General features: G+C 32.3%; 1 protein-coding gene across 1 annotated transcript in view; it reads right to left on the bottom strand.

Moving 5' to 3' along the window:
• The window catches only part of KLHL1 (kelch like family member 1), a 386,506-nt gene that overhangs the window by 128,713 nt on the left and 240,719 nt on the right, over nucleotides 1-17,074 (bottom strand). Inside the window, exon 5 of the mRNA XM_030842541.2 lies at nucleotides 12,334-12,546. Within this exon, the coding sequence (XP_030698401.1) occupies nucleotides 12,334-12,546 (213 nt within the window). The remainder of the gene's footprint in view (nucleotides 1-12,333; nucleotides 12,547-17,074) is intronic.

Here is a 17,074-nt window from a genome sequence, read left to right as displayed (position 1 = left end):
TTACAATAAAACTAGTCTTTGTGGTTTAAATTATCTAGCATTACACTTGAACTATAACACAAAAAAATTGACATATTCAGTATCTGTGTTGTCATTTCTGCTCTGGTGTCATGATGACAGTTTATATTTCAACTTGTGCTAAATGAGAGTCAAAAGATAATATTTTTGTTGGAAAGCTTGTTCTCATAGATGGAAAAACTGTCATTTGAGAGTTAGGATTCCTAAATTCCATTTTAAATGTATCTATAAGTTATTAAAATAAAAATATTACATAAAATAGTCTTTAATTCTCAGAATCTCAGATTCCACGGGCAAAATATTAGAGTGTTGGTCTTAAAAGTCTTTTAGGCAATACAAATCTGAGAAAGTAAGGTACATACACATTTTAGTATTGCATCATGTGATCATTCACTATCATCTTTGGAAATTGTGAAAAAATTAATTCTAAGTTGATTTGTATTGGTCTGGTAAGGAAGCTAACAGTGGGTAGAAAATGTTAGAGTAAACACAACTTCAAATTAACAAAGGTTAAAAAAAAGCTCACTAATATTTCATAAACTATTGTTTGGTTCAAAAAAGACAGAAAGTAATGTACCCACCTGATGAATTCCACTTGATGAGGTTAAGTGACAAAAGACTAACAAATAATTCTGATAATAGAAATTTCTGAATTGTTTTCATTAATTTAAATTGATCATATAGAAAGTAAATAAAATTTCCTCCAATTTTTCAGGATTTGAATTGGAAAATTTGATGTATATTTAGGAAATATTAAATTAACATGTGTGCCATTTGCTTAATGGTTAGAATATTGAAATTTCATAATAAATTTTTGGATAAATAAATTTTTAATATTTATGCAAAATAATATATTAGTATTATCACTTTTTAACATTAGCAGGTACTGTTATTTTTTTAAATATTATTAAAGAACAGCTTTTATTTTGGGTGACCTATGGGCATTTTCCATTTAATTAGAATGGAAAAGAGTATATGTGCCTAATTCTCTGGGTAGTCATCAATGTTGAATTGCTCTTCTCTAGGGGGTATTTTTTTTCCATTTTCATAATCATTAAAATAATAAACTGTTTAATTTGTCTGATACTCTTGTAAATTGAAATCACAGTAGTAGTTATTTCAGTACACGTTTGATAAAATTCAGTTCACTTGTGTTTTCTTCCCATAGATTATACTTTGCTTCCTTTCCTCTTAGGAATACTTTAAATTATAGAAGTTTGCAAAGTAATCTTAACAGTTTATTTTTTAAGTTTTTTTTTCTTTGGCATTTAAAAATTGTAAATGATGAGTTAGGAAAAAATTACTACAATGGAAGGAATCTATATTTCAGGAAAGACCATTTATTTGGTGAGCAACAGGCATTCTTCAAGTTGCTTTTTGCTTTACATTAGTATATTTTGAAAAAATGAAAAGTTCATGAGAGCTTTGAAACATTATGAATTTTTTTTCACATAGGGAGGCATGAATATCCTAATTCTCTATAAAATTATCTATGTCACGGAATTTTGAGCAGGCATCAATTCTTAGGAAATTAAAACCTATTTTCAATCGTACAATGTTACTCTCAGAAGAGATATTTCCATCTTCTCCTTGCCCTGATGTGGAAACCAAGGTCTAATTAAATGAGATATACTTTCCATGATCAAACACTGAATTAATGTCAGAGTCAAATGTAGGATCCACCATTGCATCTGCTCACCTACACACATCTGCACACAGATATCTTTTTCACTTGTTGACATAGATAATTTTCCAATTGTCTTTTCTAAAGCCAATCTATCCATTCGTGCATGAAATCCTACCTACTTTAGTACATTCAAAGAAAATTTTCCAACAATTCTTCCCTCTCTCTTACATCATCAAATTCCCCTCTCTTCTGAATCACAACTGTAAGTATACAAAAATGCTTGGCTCCACTCCCCCAGCTTCACATTTGTCAGTTTATTAACTCTCACTTCCAAAATCATCCTTTTAGGTTGTTTTGTGAAAATGGGTCCTTTAAATAATTTTTCTTTGCCAACTGGCACTATGGTAAGCATTATCAGTAGAGGACGCTGAAGAGATATAGCAGGAAGAAAGGTTTTGTTCCTGGTATGAGCCCACTTATCTGCAAGTTCCCCAGTACAGTAGGGTGTCTCTTTTGAGACATGTAGGGGGAAGATTTCTAGTAAGTTCTGGAGAACAGGTTTCTATCAAGTCTTGCCATTTGCTTTACCACAGTGACTCCTCTTCCATCCAGGAAGCCATGATTGTTCCCTCTTCAAGGAGGTCCAGATCTCAGCTCTGGGGGTTGGTATTAGCCTTATAGGTAGTAGCTACTCTTTATATCTGATATTTCTGTATTATTTAGAGTTCTCTTAATTTCTTACTTTTCAATCCTTCTTTACTCTAAATATAAGAATTAATGATTCTTTATTTAAATTTTTCATGCTGAAATTTCAATGTTTGTTTCTCACCAGTGGATCCAGGCTAACAAAACCAGCCACCTTTAAGCTAATTTTTCAGTTCAGTTTTGCAGTTTTAAAGATTCTATGTAGTTACTCTTTTAAATTCTAGTTTTCCCATGTTTGCTTAGCTCTATTCCACAGAAACAAATCTTGCCAAAGTCATCAATGGCTTTCAATTTATTAAGTTCAAAAATCGAGTATTGGGCATCAGTCTATTTGACCGCTCAGCAGCATCCACACTCCTTTATGTTGGTTTATTACCTGAAATTCCAGGACATTAAGCTCTCTTGGTTTTTATTCTATTTGATTAGTTACTCCATTTCAGTCACTAGGTTCTTTCTTCTTTTTATCTCTAGTTTTGTAATGTTTTGATGTCCTAGGACATCATTCTTAGTCCTCTTCTTTTATTTATCTATACTCACTTCTATGGTGAGACCACCCCACATCATGTCTCTATCTTTGCCAACAGTTTCCTAGTTTATATCTCCTGACCATTTCTCCACAACTCCTGAATGATGCATTCAATGCCTACTCAACACATCCACTTAGGGGTCTCATAGAAATCTTAAAAGTACATCCTTCCTCATTGGGGCTCAAGTCAAAAAACCCTGGAATCTCTCTGATTCCTCTCTTTTTCATTCCCCCATCTAACCAGCTCTACTTTAAAATATATCTAGGATGAAAACACTTCTCACTATCTTCATTGCTAGTAACTTATTACCATCATCTGACCACTTCAAAAGGCTCTCACTTCTAAATTGCTATCACCTATTAACTGATTTCCATTTTCCACTCTTGTTTTCCTCCAGTATGCTCTCAACACAGCAACAAGAGAGAGTCCATTGACTTGTATACATTAGATCAGACTCTCCTCTACTCAAAACCCTGCAACAGCTTCCATTACACTTCAAGGAAATGCCAAAGTTCTTAGAATAGTTTCCTAAACATTTAATGATTTGCTTTTTCACCTTCTCTGAATTCTAGCAACTCATCCCTTGCATCACTCTGCTTCAGTCCCGAAAGCTACCTTATTGTTCCTCAAAGAGTAACAAGCAAAAATATTTTCTAAAAATAGCAATGTGGACAAGAAGATGCAGGAATGTATGTATTTTATGTATATTTCAAACAAATCACTTAACAAAATAAAAGAATAATTCTATAATTGGATCAATGTAAATTTTCTCTTCTGAGGCTTTAGCCTTGAGATTTGCCAAAAGACTCAGTGTTCATAAGTCTAAGGATCCGATTTTAATCTCCAGATTTCATCTCTATAAACTCCACTTACTAAAATATTAAAATGTCTTTAATAGTTCATTAAAATTTTCCTAAATCCTAAATTAAAATCACATCAAAATCTGAATGATTTAAATGGCTTTTGCTTTATTACAAATGTTCCACAATTTTTCTTAGTCCTCTTACAAATTAATATATTCCATTTAAATTTTATCATTCTTATACAGTAAGCATGAACAAGAAATGAAATTCTCTTTTTAATGTTTAATTGAGAAAAATAATTGTTCTTGCACTGTGTGGTCTCTTGACAAATTTTGTGTATATTATTTAATATGCTTATATTATTTAAAATGTTTATGAACTAGTATAATTTTTAAGTTCAGTTTTCCTTTCCTCATTAAATGGACTTTCGCTTTCTGGTTTATTACGCTAGATGTGAAAATGAAACCAAGTTTTCTTATAGCCATTTTATCTTTAAATACACCACTGACTTATTTATGTCATTCTGATAAATTTATTTTATTATTATGTCTAATAGAACAAAGAGATTAGACGTTATATCTTATTCAAGATTGACCTTCCATTGTCCATTGAATAATGGATTTTTAGTAAAGTCTAAATCAATGTGCTATGATCCCTCTTTATGACCATGTTCCTAGTATCCACTGTTAGCTCCATGATAACACACAAATGCAGAGCTTTCTCTCACATTACAGACAAATCATACATCAACAGAGAGTTAGAATAAATGAAGCTAAAATTCCTAAGACTTAACATAAACTTTCCATTTGTTGATTCAACAAATACTTATTGAGTATCAACTATGCCAGGAACTTTGTGAACAAGAACTTCAAGTCTGATTTTCTGAAAAATATAGTTATAAGGAAAGAGATGAAAACAAACTATGACTAAGCAAGAAAACAGTAGATGAAAGTGCTAAGAAGACACATTTAAGGTGAGATGTATTTAATAAGAAAGAGTCAGTCATGCCATGATGGGGTGAACACCTTTTGGCAGGGAGGGACAAGAAAAGGGGTGTGATGGGCCATTCTACCCAGCAGGTAGGAATGTGTTATCCCTGGCATTGTTTAGAATTGCCAAGGTATGGTAGTGATAAAAGCTCACCGATGTTTAGTCAGTTTTATTGCTGTCTTTAATTATCTCTAGACCATGTCTCCCCTTTCATTGGTTACCCCTTAGAAAACTGTATCACCACCACCCTCTTCTCTTGGGCGTCAGGGTTTCTAGTCCCCAGAATCAGCTGGTACAAATGTACTAGAGAAGAAATAAACCTGATTTGTTCAAGAAACAGAAAGAATATCAGTGTGCCTGTAGGGTCTTGAGAACTGGTAGGAAATGAGATCAGAGGAGTGGTCATGGGACTGTTGATGTAGGGCCTTGTAGGACAGGGATATTAGAATTTTGTTCTAAGTATCTAAAGCTTAAGTTTGAGATGAATTGATTCATACTGTAAAAATTCTGTTTGCTTGCTAAATGAAAGTTATGGCAGTGGTTAAGTATAAAAGTTAGAATAATAAATAGCAGGCTATTTCAACTGTACAGGAGAAAGATATTGGTGTCTTGTTTTAGCATGTGGTTGTAGAGATGTAGAAAAAAAAAAAACAGAACAGATTCAGGATTCAGGATATGGTTTGGAGGAGTGCAGTCAAAAGGACTTCCTAAGGAAATGAAGGCTAAATGCAATGCAAAGTAGAGAATTAAAAATGATTCTAGGATTTAGGTCTGAACAACTAAATGTTTGGTAATGATATTTACTGAGAAAGTGGGGGTGGATGGAGTCTTGGGACTTTGAAATCTTCCATTTTGGACATGTGAAGATTTGAATAGTTGTTGGATATCCAATGGGAGATATCAAGTAGTTAATTGGGTATATGAATCTATCTTTCAGGGAAAGTTTAGAGCTAGAAATATACGATCAGAATTTATAATTGACTCCCAGATAGTATTTAAAAGTATGGAAGTAAATGCTATTCTTGACAGAAAATATGGTGTCCTAGGTCATTTCATCATCAGAAAGCAGAAAGAATTAACAATTATCATTGAGTAAGAATGACCAGATTGATTGTGTCAAAAGCTGCTGAGAAGTCAAGTAAGATGAAAACAAGTGAGATGTGGGAAAAATGACAACATGGAGGTTTTGGGTGATCTTGACTAGTTCAAAGAACTGTTATAGTGAATTGAAGAGAAAAATGATGATTACAAGTAAGTAGATTTAATAACTATAAACGATAACTACATATTTTGCTGGAAAAGGGAACAGGCAATTGGAGTAGTTGGTGGAAAGGAATATGAGAAATTTTGTCTTGTTTTAATATGTCTGAAGCAACACATCTTTGTAAGTTACTTGGAATGATCCAATATAGAGTAAAATTCATAATAGAAAATATAGAAGGAGTCATAGCAATAGGGAAATTTCAGTATGAAGAAAGATGTGATAAAAACCAGAAACAGTGTGATCAGCCCTTGATAAAGGCAGAAACACTTGATATACTGTAGCAAAAATAAAGGCTTTCAGAATAGGTTACAACTCTCCTCCACTCGCTTTACTTGACCAAAGGGTGTAATGTGAATGTATGAGTTTATGCGTGTGCAAATCGTTTTTTACATTAACAATCTGTTGACTTAAAACTTACTGAAATAAAAAGGTTTTGTACTTTCTTAATGTTGTAACTTGAACTGTGAATGTCATAGTGGGTTAAAAGATCATGAATCTAAATAGTATTTAAGAAAAATATATAAGATTTTAGAAGTATACATTGTTTGTGTTTCTGTTTTAAAGACACAGTTTTCAAGGTCTCTTTTGGAGAAGAATAACATTATTCCACAATTTTTTAAAACTCTTATACTCTAATTTTATGGAGGAGACTATTTCTTTGATGATGGCCTGGTATAATAATTAACAAATCAGACAGCGAGCAGATCAGAGAGAGAAAAAAAAAAGAAAAAAAATGAAAAAGTAACAAAGACTGGTAATGGATTATGTTAATGTGTTTGATTGATTCTTTTTGCATTACTCATTTGTAAGAGTTAAGAGTTTTTCTTTTTTAAAGAAGTTAAGAGTCTTTTCCTTCTTAAAGATAAGATATATAATATGCTAAACAGTGGATGTTATACTGACAAAGGTAGAGAACTGTTGGATTTATCAAGGAGTAGTTTATCTATGCTTGCTTTGGGGAAGTAAAATCAAATAAAACATAAATTGCTCAGAAGTATAATCTATTCTGTATAACTTATGCTGTGATTTATGACTGCTTTTTTTCTATTTATTCACTCTTTGTCATTTTGCTTGCTTTTCATTAGGTTTTTTAGTTGTGGCTGTAATTTTTACAGACAACAGAGTTTTTATGTCTCTGGTATCTAATCAACTGTCACATTTCCAATGGGGTAAATGATTGAAGACCTCTCCCCTCTTGAATTGCTGTAACTGCCATAAAGAACCTTTTGGAATAAATTTATTACAGATTTGCATAAAAATAATTAATTCCTGTAAGATAGAGGTAGCATCTGTTTCCTTAATTTAAACTCTTTAGTCTCCTTGTTATTTTTTAATTTTTTTATTATTTGATTATAAATAATATTCCTCTAAACCTAGGCAATATTTTATTATCCATTGCAACTTATTTTTTCCTTTCACATTTTGCTACAGAAAATAAAAGTAAATGTTTATACACATAAACAGACACTACTATTTATTTATCTTAAGAGTCAGTAGGTATACTTATTAGAACATTGTGAGAAAGGGTTCTCCTTGTTGTCTCTAAAGAGATAAACAACACCAGTTCTAAGACATGAAGCAAAGTTTATCTGTATATCTCCAACCTTTTAAATAATTTCTGTGATAAAACTGAATTTCCCTGAAGACTTTTGACTTGATCATACATGGAACTGTACTTTTTGAGAGCACCATGCTTCTACTCTCTAAATCACTCATTAGAAAAGTGCACAACAAAATGGATACTTATGTATACTTTTAAAATATGTATCTAACAAATAAATATATATGTACCTATTACAAAGATCCATTTTATGAAATGAGTTAAAACCAGTGGAAACAATAGTTACAAAATGTTAAAATGTGTTGTTTATTGCATAGCGACATGTTCTTTTATTGCATCTAAGTGAATCAAATTGAGTAGCCTCCTTGTGATATGTATATTTGTATACATAATCACCCATTCTTTTAAATGAAATTTCCATATTTTTTCCAATTCTTTTGAAATTATAAACCTCCTTGGTATCCAAGAAAAACATGAAAACTATTATGCAAAATTCTGTTCCTTACTTATTTAAAAAGCTAATAGAAATCATTCACCACTTCTTAGAGTATATCTCAATTATATATTTCTTTGATTTTGCCTTTTCCTCTGGTCCTTTCTATTGCAAAGTCGATTGAATTTATTTCAGTATTAGCTATTCTATTTCAATAGAAAATAAAATAGGCATTATTACTTCTGAGTTTTTAAAATGTCTTTTCTTTCATTCTTTTCTGAAGCTCATTTTGTCTACTAGTGTTCTCAAATAAAATCCATATTCTCTACTAAAATTTACATCTTCACTTTGTTTTTCTATACCAAATTAGAATAATTTATACTTCATAATAACATACGTTGATTTTTGAATAATAGAGAATATCAGAACTTAAGAAATAACTTCTATAACATAATGGGCTTAGTAACAAAAAACATGAGAATGCAGATTGTAGGACATGAAGGAACGGAAATCTGCTTAAGTGAAGTGGGTTAGTTGCCTCATGATTATAAGAGCAGACTCTCACTATAATCTACATTTATTCTTTGGCTCTAATCAATCCTTTAACATGTTTTCTTTGTTGCTAAAGTTTCTGTCATTGTCTTTATTTTCACTTTTTTTACTCTAGAAATTTTTTCATGCACTCACTAAATAGAAATAGAAACTCCTAGCTATATAAAAACTTGTAAGTTATTTAGTTTAAATTAATCCTAGAAGCTTTCATTTTCTCCTTTTTTTGTTTGTTTGTTTTAAACATCTCTAAATTTTTTTGCCTTTCCACTCTCTCCTTGGTCAGTAATTTACTATGTTTTGCTTAACAATACACATAAGAAGTTCATACCTGGTCTTCCAAATATTGTTCTGTCACTCACCTGAAACATATCATTCACATCTCTATAGCAATTACCTTGTAAAAAGATAAGCCAAATTCTTCTCTCAAGTCTCCTTCAAAAATTAGTCCAAGGACTATTTCTTTTTGAAAATAAACCCCTACCACACTAGAAAAATGTGGGCTCTTCTTCATTTAAATACTGCTAGTATTTTAAAATATAATATTGTTTTGTTATATAACAAAAACATTTTGTAATTATATATTATATATAAATATGTATATAATATATATAATATGTAACATAATTACATAGGTAATGTAATAAGACACACAGTATATACACACAAATCACTTGAAAGTTAAAAAAAAAAAAACACTACACATTAAGCACTGTCAGAATTAAGGACAAAACCCATATTTACTGGCTCCCAAACCCAAGAAAAAAGTGTTTTCTGGTCATCATATGGCTTTTCTTAAGAACGTTGAGATGTTTAGTAGCTTTGAAAATTCATGCAAAGGCTGGAAAATTCTAGATTTAATTAAACTTTTTAAAACTCTGGCTGGACATTGAGGTAAATAGGAAACCATCTGCAGAAATAAACTTTGCACTTATTTCTCATCAGTAGGAGAGGAAACACAGTATCAAACACAATTAGAGTAGTCTGAGCTCTACAGTTCACTAGAAAAATGATTATAATGTCAATTCTCAATTTATTCATTTCTCAAAAAATAATAATGATATTTACTGCATAAGGATATTATAGAAATTAAATGAGATAAAATATATGTTTGGTGACTGAAGAAAGAAATAAATGCCTGTTAATTCCAATTCTGCCACTCTTCTTCCTTTCTCAGGCTTTTAATAGGAATCTTGAGAATTGCTGTATTCAGAACATTTTAATGATCTTCAAGTTTAGACAGCAAATAAGGAAACAACATACATTCACAGTAGTAATATCCCTGTGTATGTGCATATCTGACTAGCCTAGATTTGCAGGAAAACTGGATTTTTCACTAGCTCTATGACCTTTGAAAAATCACTTAACTTCTTTGAACCTGTTTATCCCTCTGCATAATATAATTAATAACCCCTACCTTGCAATTATATTTTTTAAGATTAGAAATACTGTATGAAAAGTGCTTATAATGACATGTAATTCATTAATAATAGTTATGGAAGCAATAGCCCCTCCTATATCTAAAGACATTTTTATGAAAAGAAAATGTGCTTTATTTTTCCCCCTGCACCTATGTTGCTTGAAAGTGTATATAAAGTTATGTTTGTAATGTACCCAGCTTAAGAGATGAGAAATGGAAAATAAATATATGCTATGTTTATGCCTATTGGACACTGTGATGAGTTAAACTTAAAAGTCTTTTACTAGTTAGTTTCACCAAAACATAATAATAATTTATTTTCTAATATTAATAAATATTGTTTCACTAATCAAGATAAAGCACCTTTACCAATCAGAATTAAAACCCTATGTGTAATGTGTAGCCTTAGGAACAAATGAGTCAATAGAATGTACATCTCTATTCTGATGTAATCGTTTAGATGAGATACACATGTAGGAGCAGCTCCCATTTTTATTGACAAAAGAGTGGGCAAGGAGGGTATGAAGAAAAGGCATATCATGAAAAAAATGGAGCCCTGGCCACATTCTTGGCCTCCTCTCGTATGTGTCATATTATATATGACGATTTTTCAGTACCAATTTAACTCCAAACTCCCAACATTTCAGCAGATAGGTGAAATGGGTGGGCAGGATCAAAGGGACCAATTGCCACATCATCTATCATTGGTTAATGGCTATCTACCTATTATTGGCTAATAGTGATCATTGGCTATTTCCATCTTGAGAGAGGATGCCCAAGCTCTGAGAATATGTGGTATCAGAACCTATGTTGGAAGATTCAGAAAAATCCAGTGCATGGCTTTCCAATTCATTCTTTGTCCCATTACCAAAATAGATGCTTCCCTTCCTTTTATAAGAGCCTGGTGTTAGGACAAACTTTTATTGACTATAATTTGTTTAGGCAGGATTTCCATAAATTTTCTACTTTTACTTCTTTATTTATTTTAGTAGCCAAATGAAACACAATTCTTAATTTATTCATAAAACTTCATTTGTTTCCCAATTTTGGCAAAGTGTTTTTTTTTTTAACTTTCCAATCTTAATATGTGACCCAGCTCCCTCTCTCTTCTCTTGTTACTAACATGTTATACTTGCCTATTGTTGTTTCCCGATTTCCTAATTCCCTATCTTACATTCTTAGTAATATGTGGTTTATTGAAAATGTTGATAGTGATTTTAATTCAAATGAACAGGCTCTTAATATCCCTCATAAGAAAGGTACACATACACAATTTTACCTATCACTTCAGAGGTCAGAGCCACCTTCAAGCTTATGTTTGGATACCCTGAGATGCCAGACGCCCTGGGTTAACAATGTTGTGCATGGATAATTTTGCAACATTACAAGTTATTTTAAAGACAGAAGACTCTGAATCAGGGAAAATTAATTACTCTTCTTCTAAGTTGAGAACTTGGTGTTTTATCAAATGACCTGTGTCCTACATACCTCATCAATAAAATGAGGTGATATTTTCACTTGGTGTGTGTATTCTTCTTAGCTCCAATTATTAAAGGTTCCATAATTCCAATTGCTAAATGGTATTAATTCATAACTCTGTACTATTCAGTAATATATCTTATCCTTCTATAGACATTTGAAATTCCATGCTTTGAACTTTTAAGAATACCGTAGGGATGGCCACAGAATATGTATATTCATCAGAGAATGATCATATTATTGTATCTTAGGTCAGATAGATGATAGCTTGATAGATAACTAGCTGGCTAGCTAGCTAGCTAATTAGGTAGATAGATAGACAGATATGTAGATAGATCAATCATCAAAACAGGGAAGCAGTGAATTAATAATTGCAATGTTCTAAAATCTTTTTTTTGTGTGTGTGTGTGGTATGCGGGCCTCTCACTGTTGTGGACTCTCCCGTTGCGTAGCACAGGCTCCGGACGCACAGGCTCAGCGGCCATGGCTCACGGGCCCAGCCAATCCGCGGCTTGTGGGCTCTTCCCGGACCAGGGTACGAACCTGCATCCCCTGCATCGGCAGGCGAACTCTCAACCACTGCGCCACCAGGGAAGCCCTAAAAATCTCTTAAATATTCTATTAAGATTAAGTATTTTATATATATTATCTAATTTGATCCTCATAAAATTTTGCGTGGTAGTACAATTTGATTTGATAGATGAAGAAATTTAATTTCAGAGAAATTGACATTCTTATAGTCATATAAACATGACTCAGTAAGTGGTGGAAATGGAATTCAGACCATGACCCATGACTCAGCATTTTCCACCAGCAAATTTACCTTAAAAAGAGTGTTTGATTAAAACAAACAAACAAAAATGTGAATAAGTAGTAAAACATGGGTTGTAATGTTTAATTTTAACACAGAATTTTTCAATCAATTGTAGGTACGAAAACAGCATCCCATGTAATTACCTGAGGTGGAAGCAGGGGCAGTCTTATAAAGGCCAGAAGCATACTCAAGTCATTGCATCTCCTCTGCATGTCATATTTGACCCACATCATTAATGCATGGAAGATGGTTTCTTCATCGGGGACATTGACATCATCACTGGCCAGGAGTTTATGGAGCTCCTCAGCTGGAAGCAGTAAAAACTCTTGATTTCTCATAACTTCCATTATGTTTTCCTACAGGGAGAAAAGAGCTTGGCATAAATTCGACCTTGGTTTTATTTAGCTAGCACAGCACCTCAGAAAGAAATGAGAAAAGTAGTCATCAACCTTTGTTCTCATTATACCATAATCCTTGAGACTTAATCCTTCAGAAACTAAAAGCTGTTAAGATGAAAGCATTGTAATTGTAATTGAAGTGTAAATGTATCCAAGACAGCACAGATCTTGTAATAACTGGAGGATTATAATGTTGAGCTTTGTTTTGCAGGCAGAATATAAAGTGATTAAACGTTCAAGTTTCAAGAGGACTGCTAGGTAAAATTTGGTGAATATTAAAAGAATAGAATTTCAACTTTTAAAAAACTTGACTACATGTACATCAATCAGAAAGTGGGAATAAAATTACACAGAAGTAACACTGTAAGATGCATCATTGTTTATTCAGAAAGGGAAAAAGAGAAGAGGTAGGCCATAGGTATCACAAAATCCCATATGTTTCACCCTTTTATTATCTCTCAAACCTCCCTCCTCGCATGACAGTTTTTCTGGCTTAATTCATAGTGCCATTTGTTTTCTTGCAGATTGCTGCCATACTCACCTAGTTACTCTGCCTGATTCTACCCTTAGCTTCTCTACTTCAATGTGCCCATGGCACTACTCTAAAGTTTTTGTTTCATCTTGCTTTTTTTTTTGTTCAAATCTTTTGGTTAAACACACTGGTTCTTCGCAATCTGACCTCTTCCTTATTCTAACACTTCATTTCCAAACTTACTGGCACATCAGCCACAAAATTACTCTACCTTCATTTTGCCTTATCCTCACTCCATTGCTTAAAATGACTATTAGCCACCTTGTTTTCCTAATTTGTGTCATTTTTCAAGATTCAATTCAAAAATTAAATATGGATAGGAGATATATATATATATATATATATATATATATATATATATATATATATATATCCGGTGTTCTCTGTTCACTCCCATTTGATTTGGCTGCCTCACCTTCTATTCATGCACAGTGCATGCTGTTTACATCTATGACACAGCAGTTACCAAACTGCTACCTAATCTTTGGTGCACTTAGGAATCTTATCACAAGCTTTAAGCTCCTTGAGACAAAGACTTTGACATTTAACCTTTCATATCTAGATTCTGGACATAGCAGGTGAACAGTACTTGTTGAATAGATATATTGATCCTTGTAGAGAAGAATAGATTTTGGAAATAGTACAGAGCACTGTAGTGTTTTTCAAACACTTTTAAAAAACTACTTGTCAAAAATCTTCTTACATTTCATCACAAAGTCTTCTGTGTCTGATAAATGGTTAGAGAAGACAGAGATTTGACTGTTGGCCTTCACTTGTGTTCCACCTTCTTCTGTGTCGCCTGAGACAACTCCAAGGAATATATAACTAAGGCTTCTCAGATGGTAGCTTTAAAGCCACAGTTGTGGCAGAAATCTCAGTAGGATGGTTATTTTAGGGTAAACCTGAAGTAGAGTGGGACTAGATCTCTTCCCCAAAGGGCATTGTGACTATGCTAAAACATAGCAGAAGAGTCAGCAAGTGCCCATTAATCTGTATGTCAGAGCAGATTCAAACCCGTTTTCTGAAGAGACACTTGACCTATGTTATGACTGTATCCTTAGAAATGAATCCAAGGCTTGAAGTGCCTTCAGCTTTCACAAAAGCAGTCAACTTTACTTTTAGGTCATTGGTTATTTTCTTTACCTTTAAATGACATCACATAATAGCTGATTTCATGAATTTTTTTTCACCCCCTGTGTTTCTTCTGTGTCTAATACGGTGCTGTGTAAATTATAGATGTCCAATAGCTATTTACTTAATGAATGAACTGTGTGCCCTGAGATTTAGTGCCACCAAATTTCTCTAAAGAGCTACAATAAGATAAAGAAGTTTTTGAAGAATCTTTAAAGGACATTTTGTCCATCTATTTTTCCAGTTATTCAAAAATGTATGTGTCTATTAAACTACACACAGAATTATATAGCTAGACCATCAGTATATAGCGAGGGGTACCATAAAAAAGCAGCTCTATGAAACTGTCAACAGTGTCTATCATAAAGATATTGTTCAAGGCATATTTCATTATATTTTACAGTGTTCTCTTTATGATGACCCTTGGGAGAAATTTCTTTTAGGTTTTAGTAGCAGGAATAATTGCACTTCTCCTGAGTAAATTGGTTTGCTTTTATCATGGATGTTGTAAATTATGAAATTGATCAGATTTCTCTTTTTATTTGGCCTCTAGAAAACTTAGAGTCAAATTGAAATCTAGCTGATAGGAAGGCTATAGCCTTTTATAATTTGATTTCTTTTTCAGACAGTTCTGACAATAGCTTCATTTAATATCACTACAGCAGATTTTCTTTTTTCTTCTTTTATTCTTGCACCTAATTTAGATTATATTCTTATAATTTTGTATCTTTATAAATTATACTACATCTTTTGGAAACAAGCAATGTTGTTTGTAGATATTGCTATAAATAAACTGGGCATTAGAAGACAGTATCAGATATTACTGAATCTATCACACTGATGCATAGATTATATTGCCTTTTTTTCTTTATATACGTTGGAGTTCTAAAGGTCCCTTAGCTCTTTTTTCTTTTTTTCTCCATCAAGTCTCCTTTGAATGATATCTTGCCTAATAGTCCTGTGTTATTTGCAATCTAGCTTCTGGAAACTATTTTATTTTCATTATATTTTATTCACTGAAGAATAAAAAATACCAATTCACACTAGTTTCCTTATACATAGCTAATTCCTTGTTGTCTGAGAAGATCAAGTAATGAGAAGCATCAAAACTCTTTGGTCTGTTTACTTTTTGTACAATACCTTTATTTTAAGTTTATTCAATCATTCATTCTACACAGACTTATTGAACACCTAATATTTGGTCCTGTATAATTGTAGTGAGGAGAACAAAATGGATGTGCATCAAAAATCTTACCACACATGCACCTAGACAATGTGCAAAGCCTAGAAAATGACTGTCATCAAGTCTGTAAAAGCTTGTTTTTCAAATGGACCTAGAATATTAGGTAGGAGTATAAATTAGAAAATAAGAAACAGAAAGAAATGTATTCTGACTGGGGAGACCATATGAACAAAGGCACATAATATGGTATGAAGTGCCATGTTGGGTATGTCAACTTGATTGACAATGAACGCAGAAAAAGTCATAGAAATTAATATTGAAAGTGTAATTTAGACCATATAATGGAATAAGTTTATTGTAAAACTTTAACAGTCTCTCCATTAAATGGGAATATCTGTGTACATACATCTTTTCTTTTTACATACATCTTTTACATATAGCTTGAAATATTCATTTTAAAGATTTTACCACCAAATTTAAGTTGCCATTGCATAAGATACAACATAAGACAATAATCCATATTAATTACATAAATAAAGACTAAAGTATACTATTTTTGCTACTTCATAATATTTTAAATAATTTTTCTAGCTATAAAAATTCATAGTTTTGTTTTATTCTAAGTAGACAGATATTACCATTTTTAATTATTATTTCCTGAATTTGACATAAATGTATTTTCTAATATTCATTTTCCTCTGTCTCTTAATTCTATTATTGTTTTTCCCTCATCTTATTGTTGCTAATATATCAAATAGCAGTAATTCATTTGATATTCCATTAGAAATTCATTTTTTTACACCATTTAAAAAGTTAGATAACAATTAATGGTAACATCAAGTCAAGGAAGATGTAAGTAAATTCCTTCAATTGTCACATTTTAGTTATTGGTTTAGTTTAAACTATGGATATTAAAATGTATTAATGATCAAGTAAGTTTAACATAAACTTTACTGTTGTTCACAACACATTATCTACTTATTATGGTTAACTCAAGGAAAACTCACTGCTATGAAAGTCTACTGAGATAAAACCTATGTCTCACCATCTTGCACTTTGCAACTAGTGGTCAGTTAGAGGAACCTCCCAATCACTGTTTTAAGCATTATGGTGGGAAGGTTAATCCTTTGACAGACGAGTATAGAATCTCTGGCTTGATTTCAAATCACCAGAGGGTGTGGAATTTATTTAATTGCCATTTAAAAAGTTATTGGTTAAGAAGATGAATACTTAGGAAGCTCATACTGTCAAATAAATGGAAAACTGAAAGGCAAGCCTAGGAATTGGTTACATCTTCTGGTTGAGGCATATTATCTAAGTATGAAAAATGTAAATTTTTGGTCTAAAGTTATAGGATTATAAAGTTATAATTCCATCAGCATCCTATGCCAGCAAAGCTTTGAGAGTTTCTGATACATGTATCATTCTACTATTGTCAGGAGATTGAAACATGCATCTCTTGACTCCTGAAGCAGTGTCTTTTCTGTTACAACATGTACTGGATTGAATAGTGTTTCCCAAAACTTCAAGTTCACTTGGAACCTCAGAATGTAACCTTATTCGGAAATGGGGAATCATTACAGATGTAATTACTTAAGGTCTTACTGGATTGGAGTGGGCCCTAATCCAATGGCGGGGTG

The sequence above is a fragment of the Globicephala melas genome, chromosome 18 (assembly GCF_963455315.2).
Source record: "Globicephala melas chromosome 18, mGloMel1.2, whole genome shotgun sequence".
Classification (NCBI taxonomy): domain Eukaryota; kingdom Metazoa; phylum Chordata; class Mammalia; order Artiodactyla; family Delphinidae; genus Globicephala; species Globicephala melas.
This window is presented reverse-complemented; position numbering and strand designations above follow the sequence as displayed.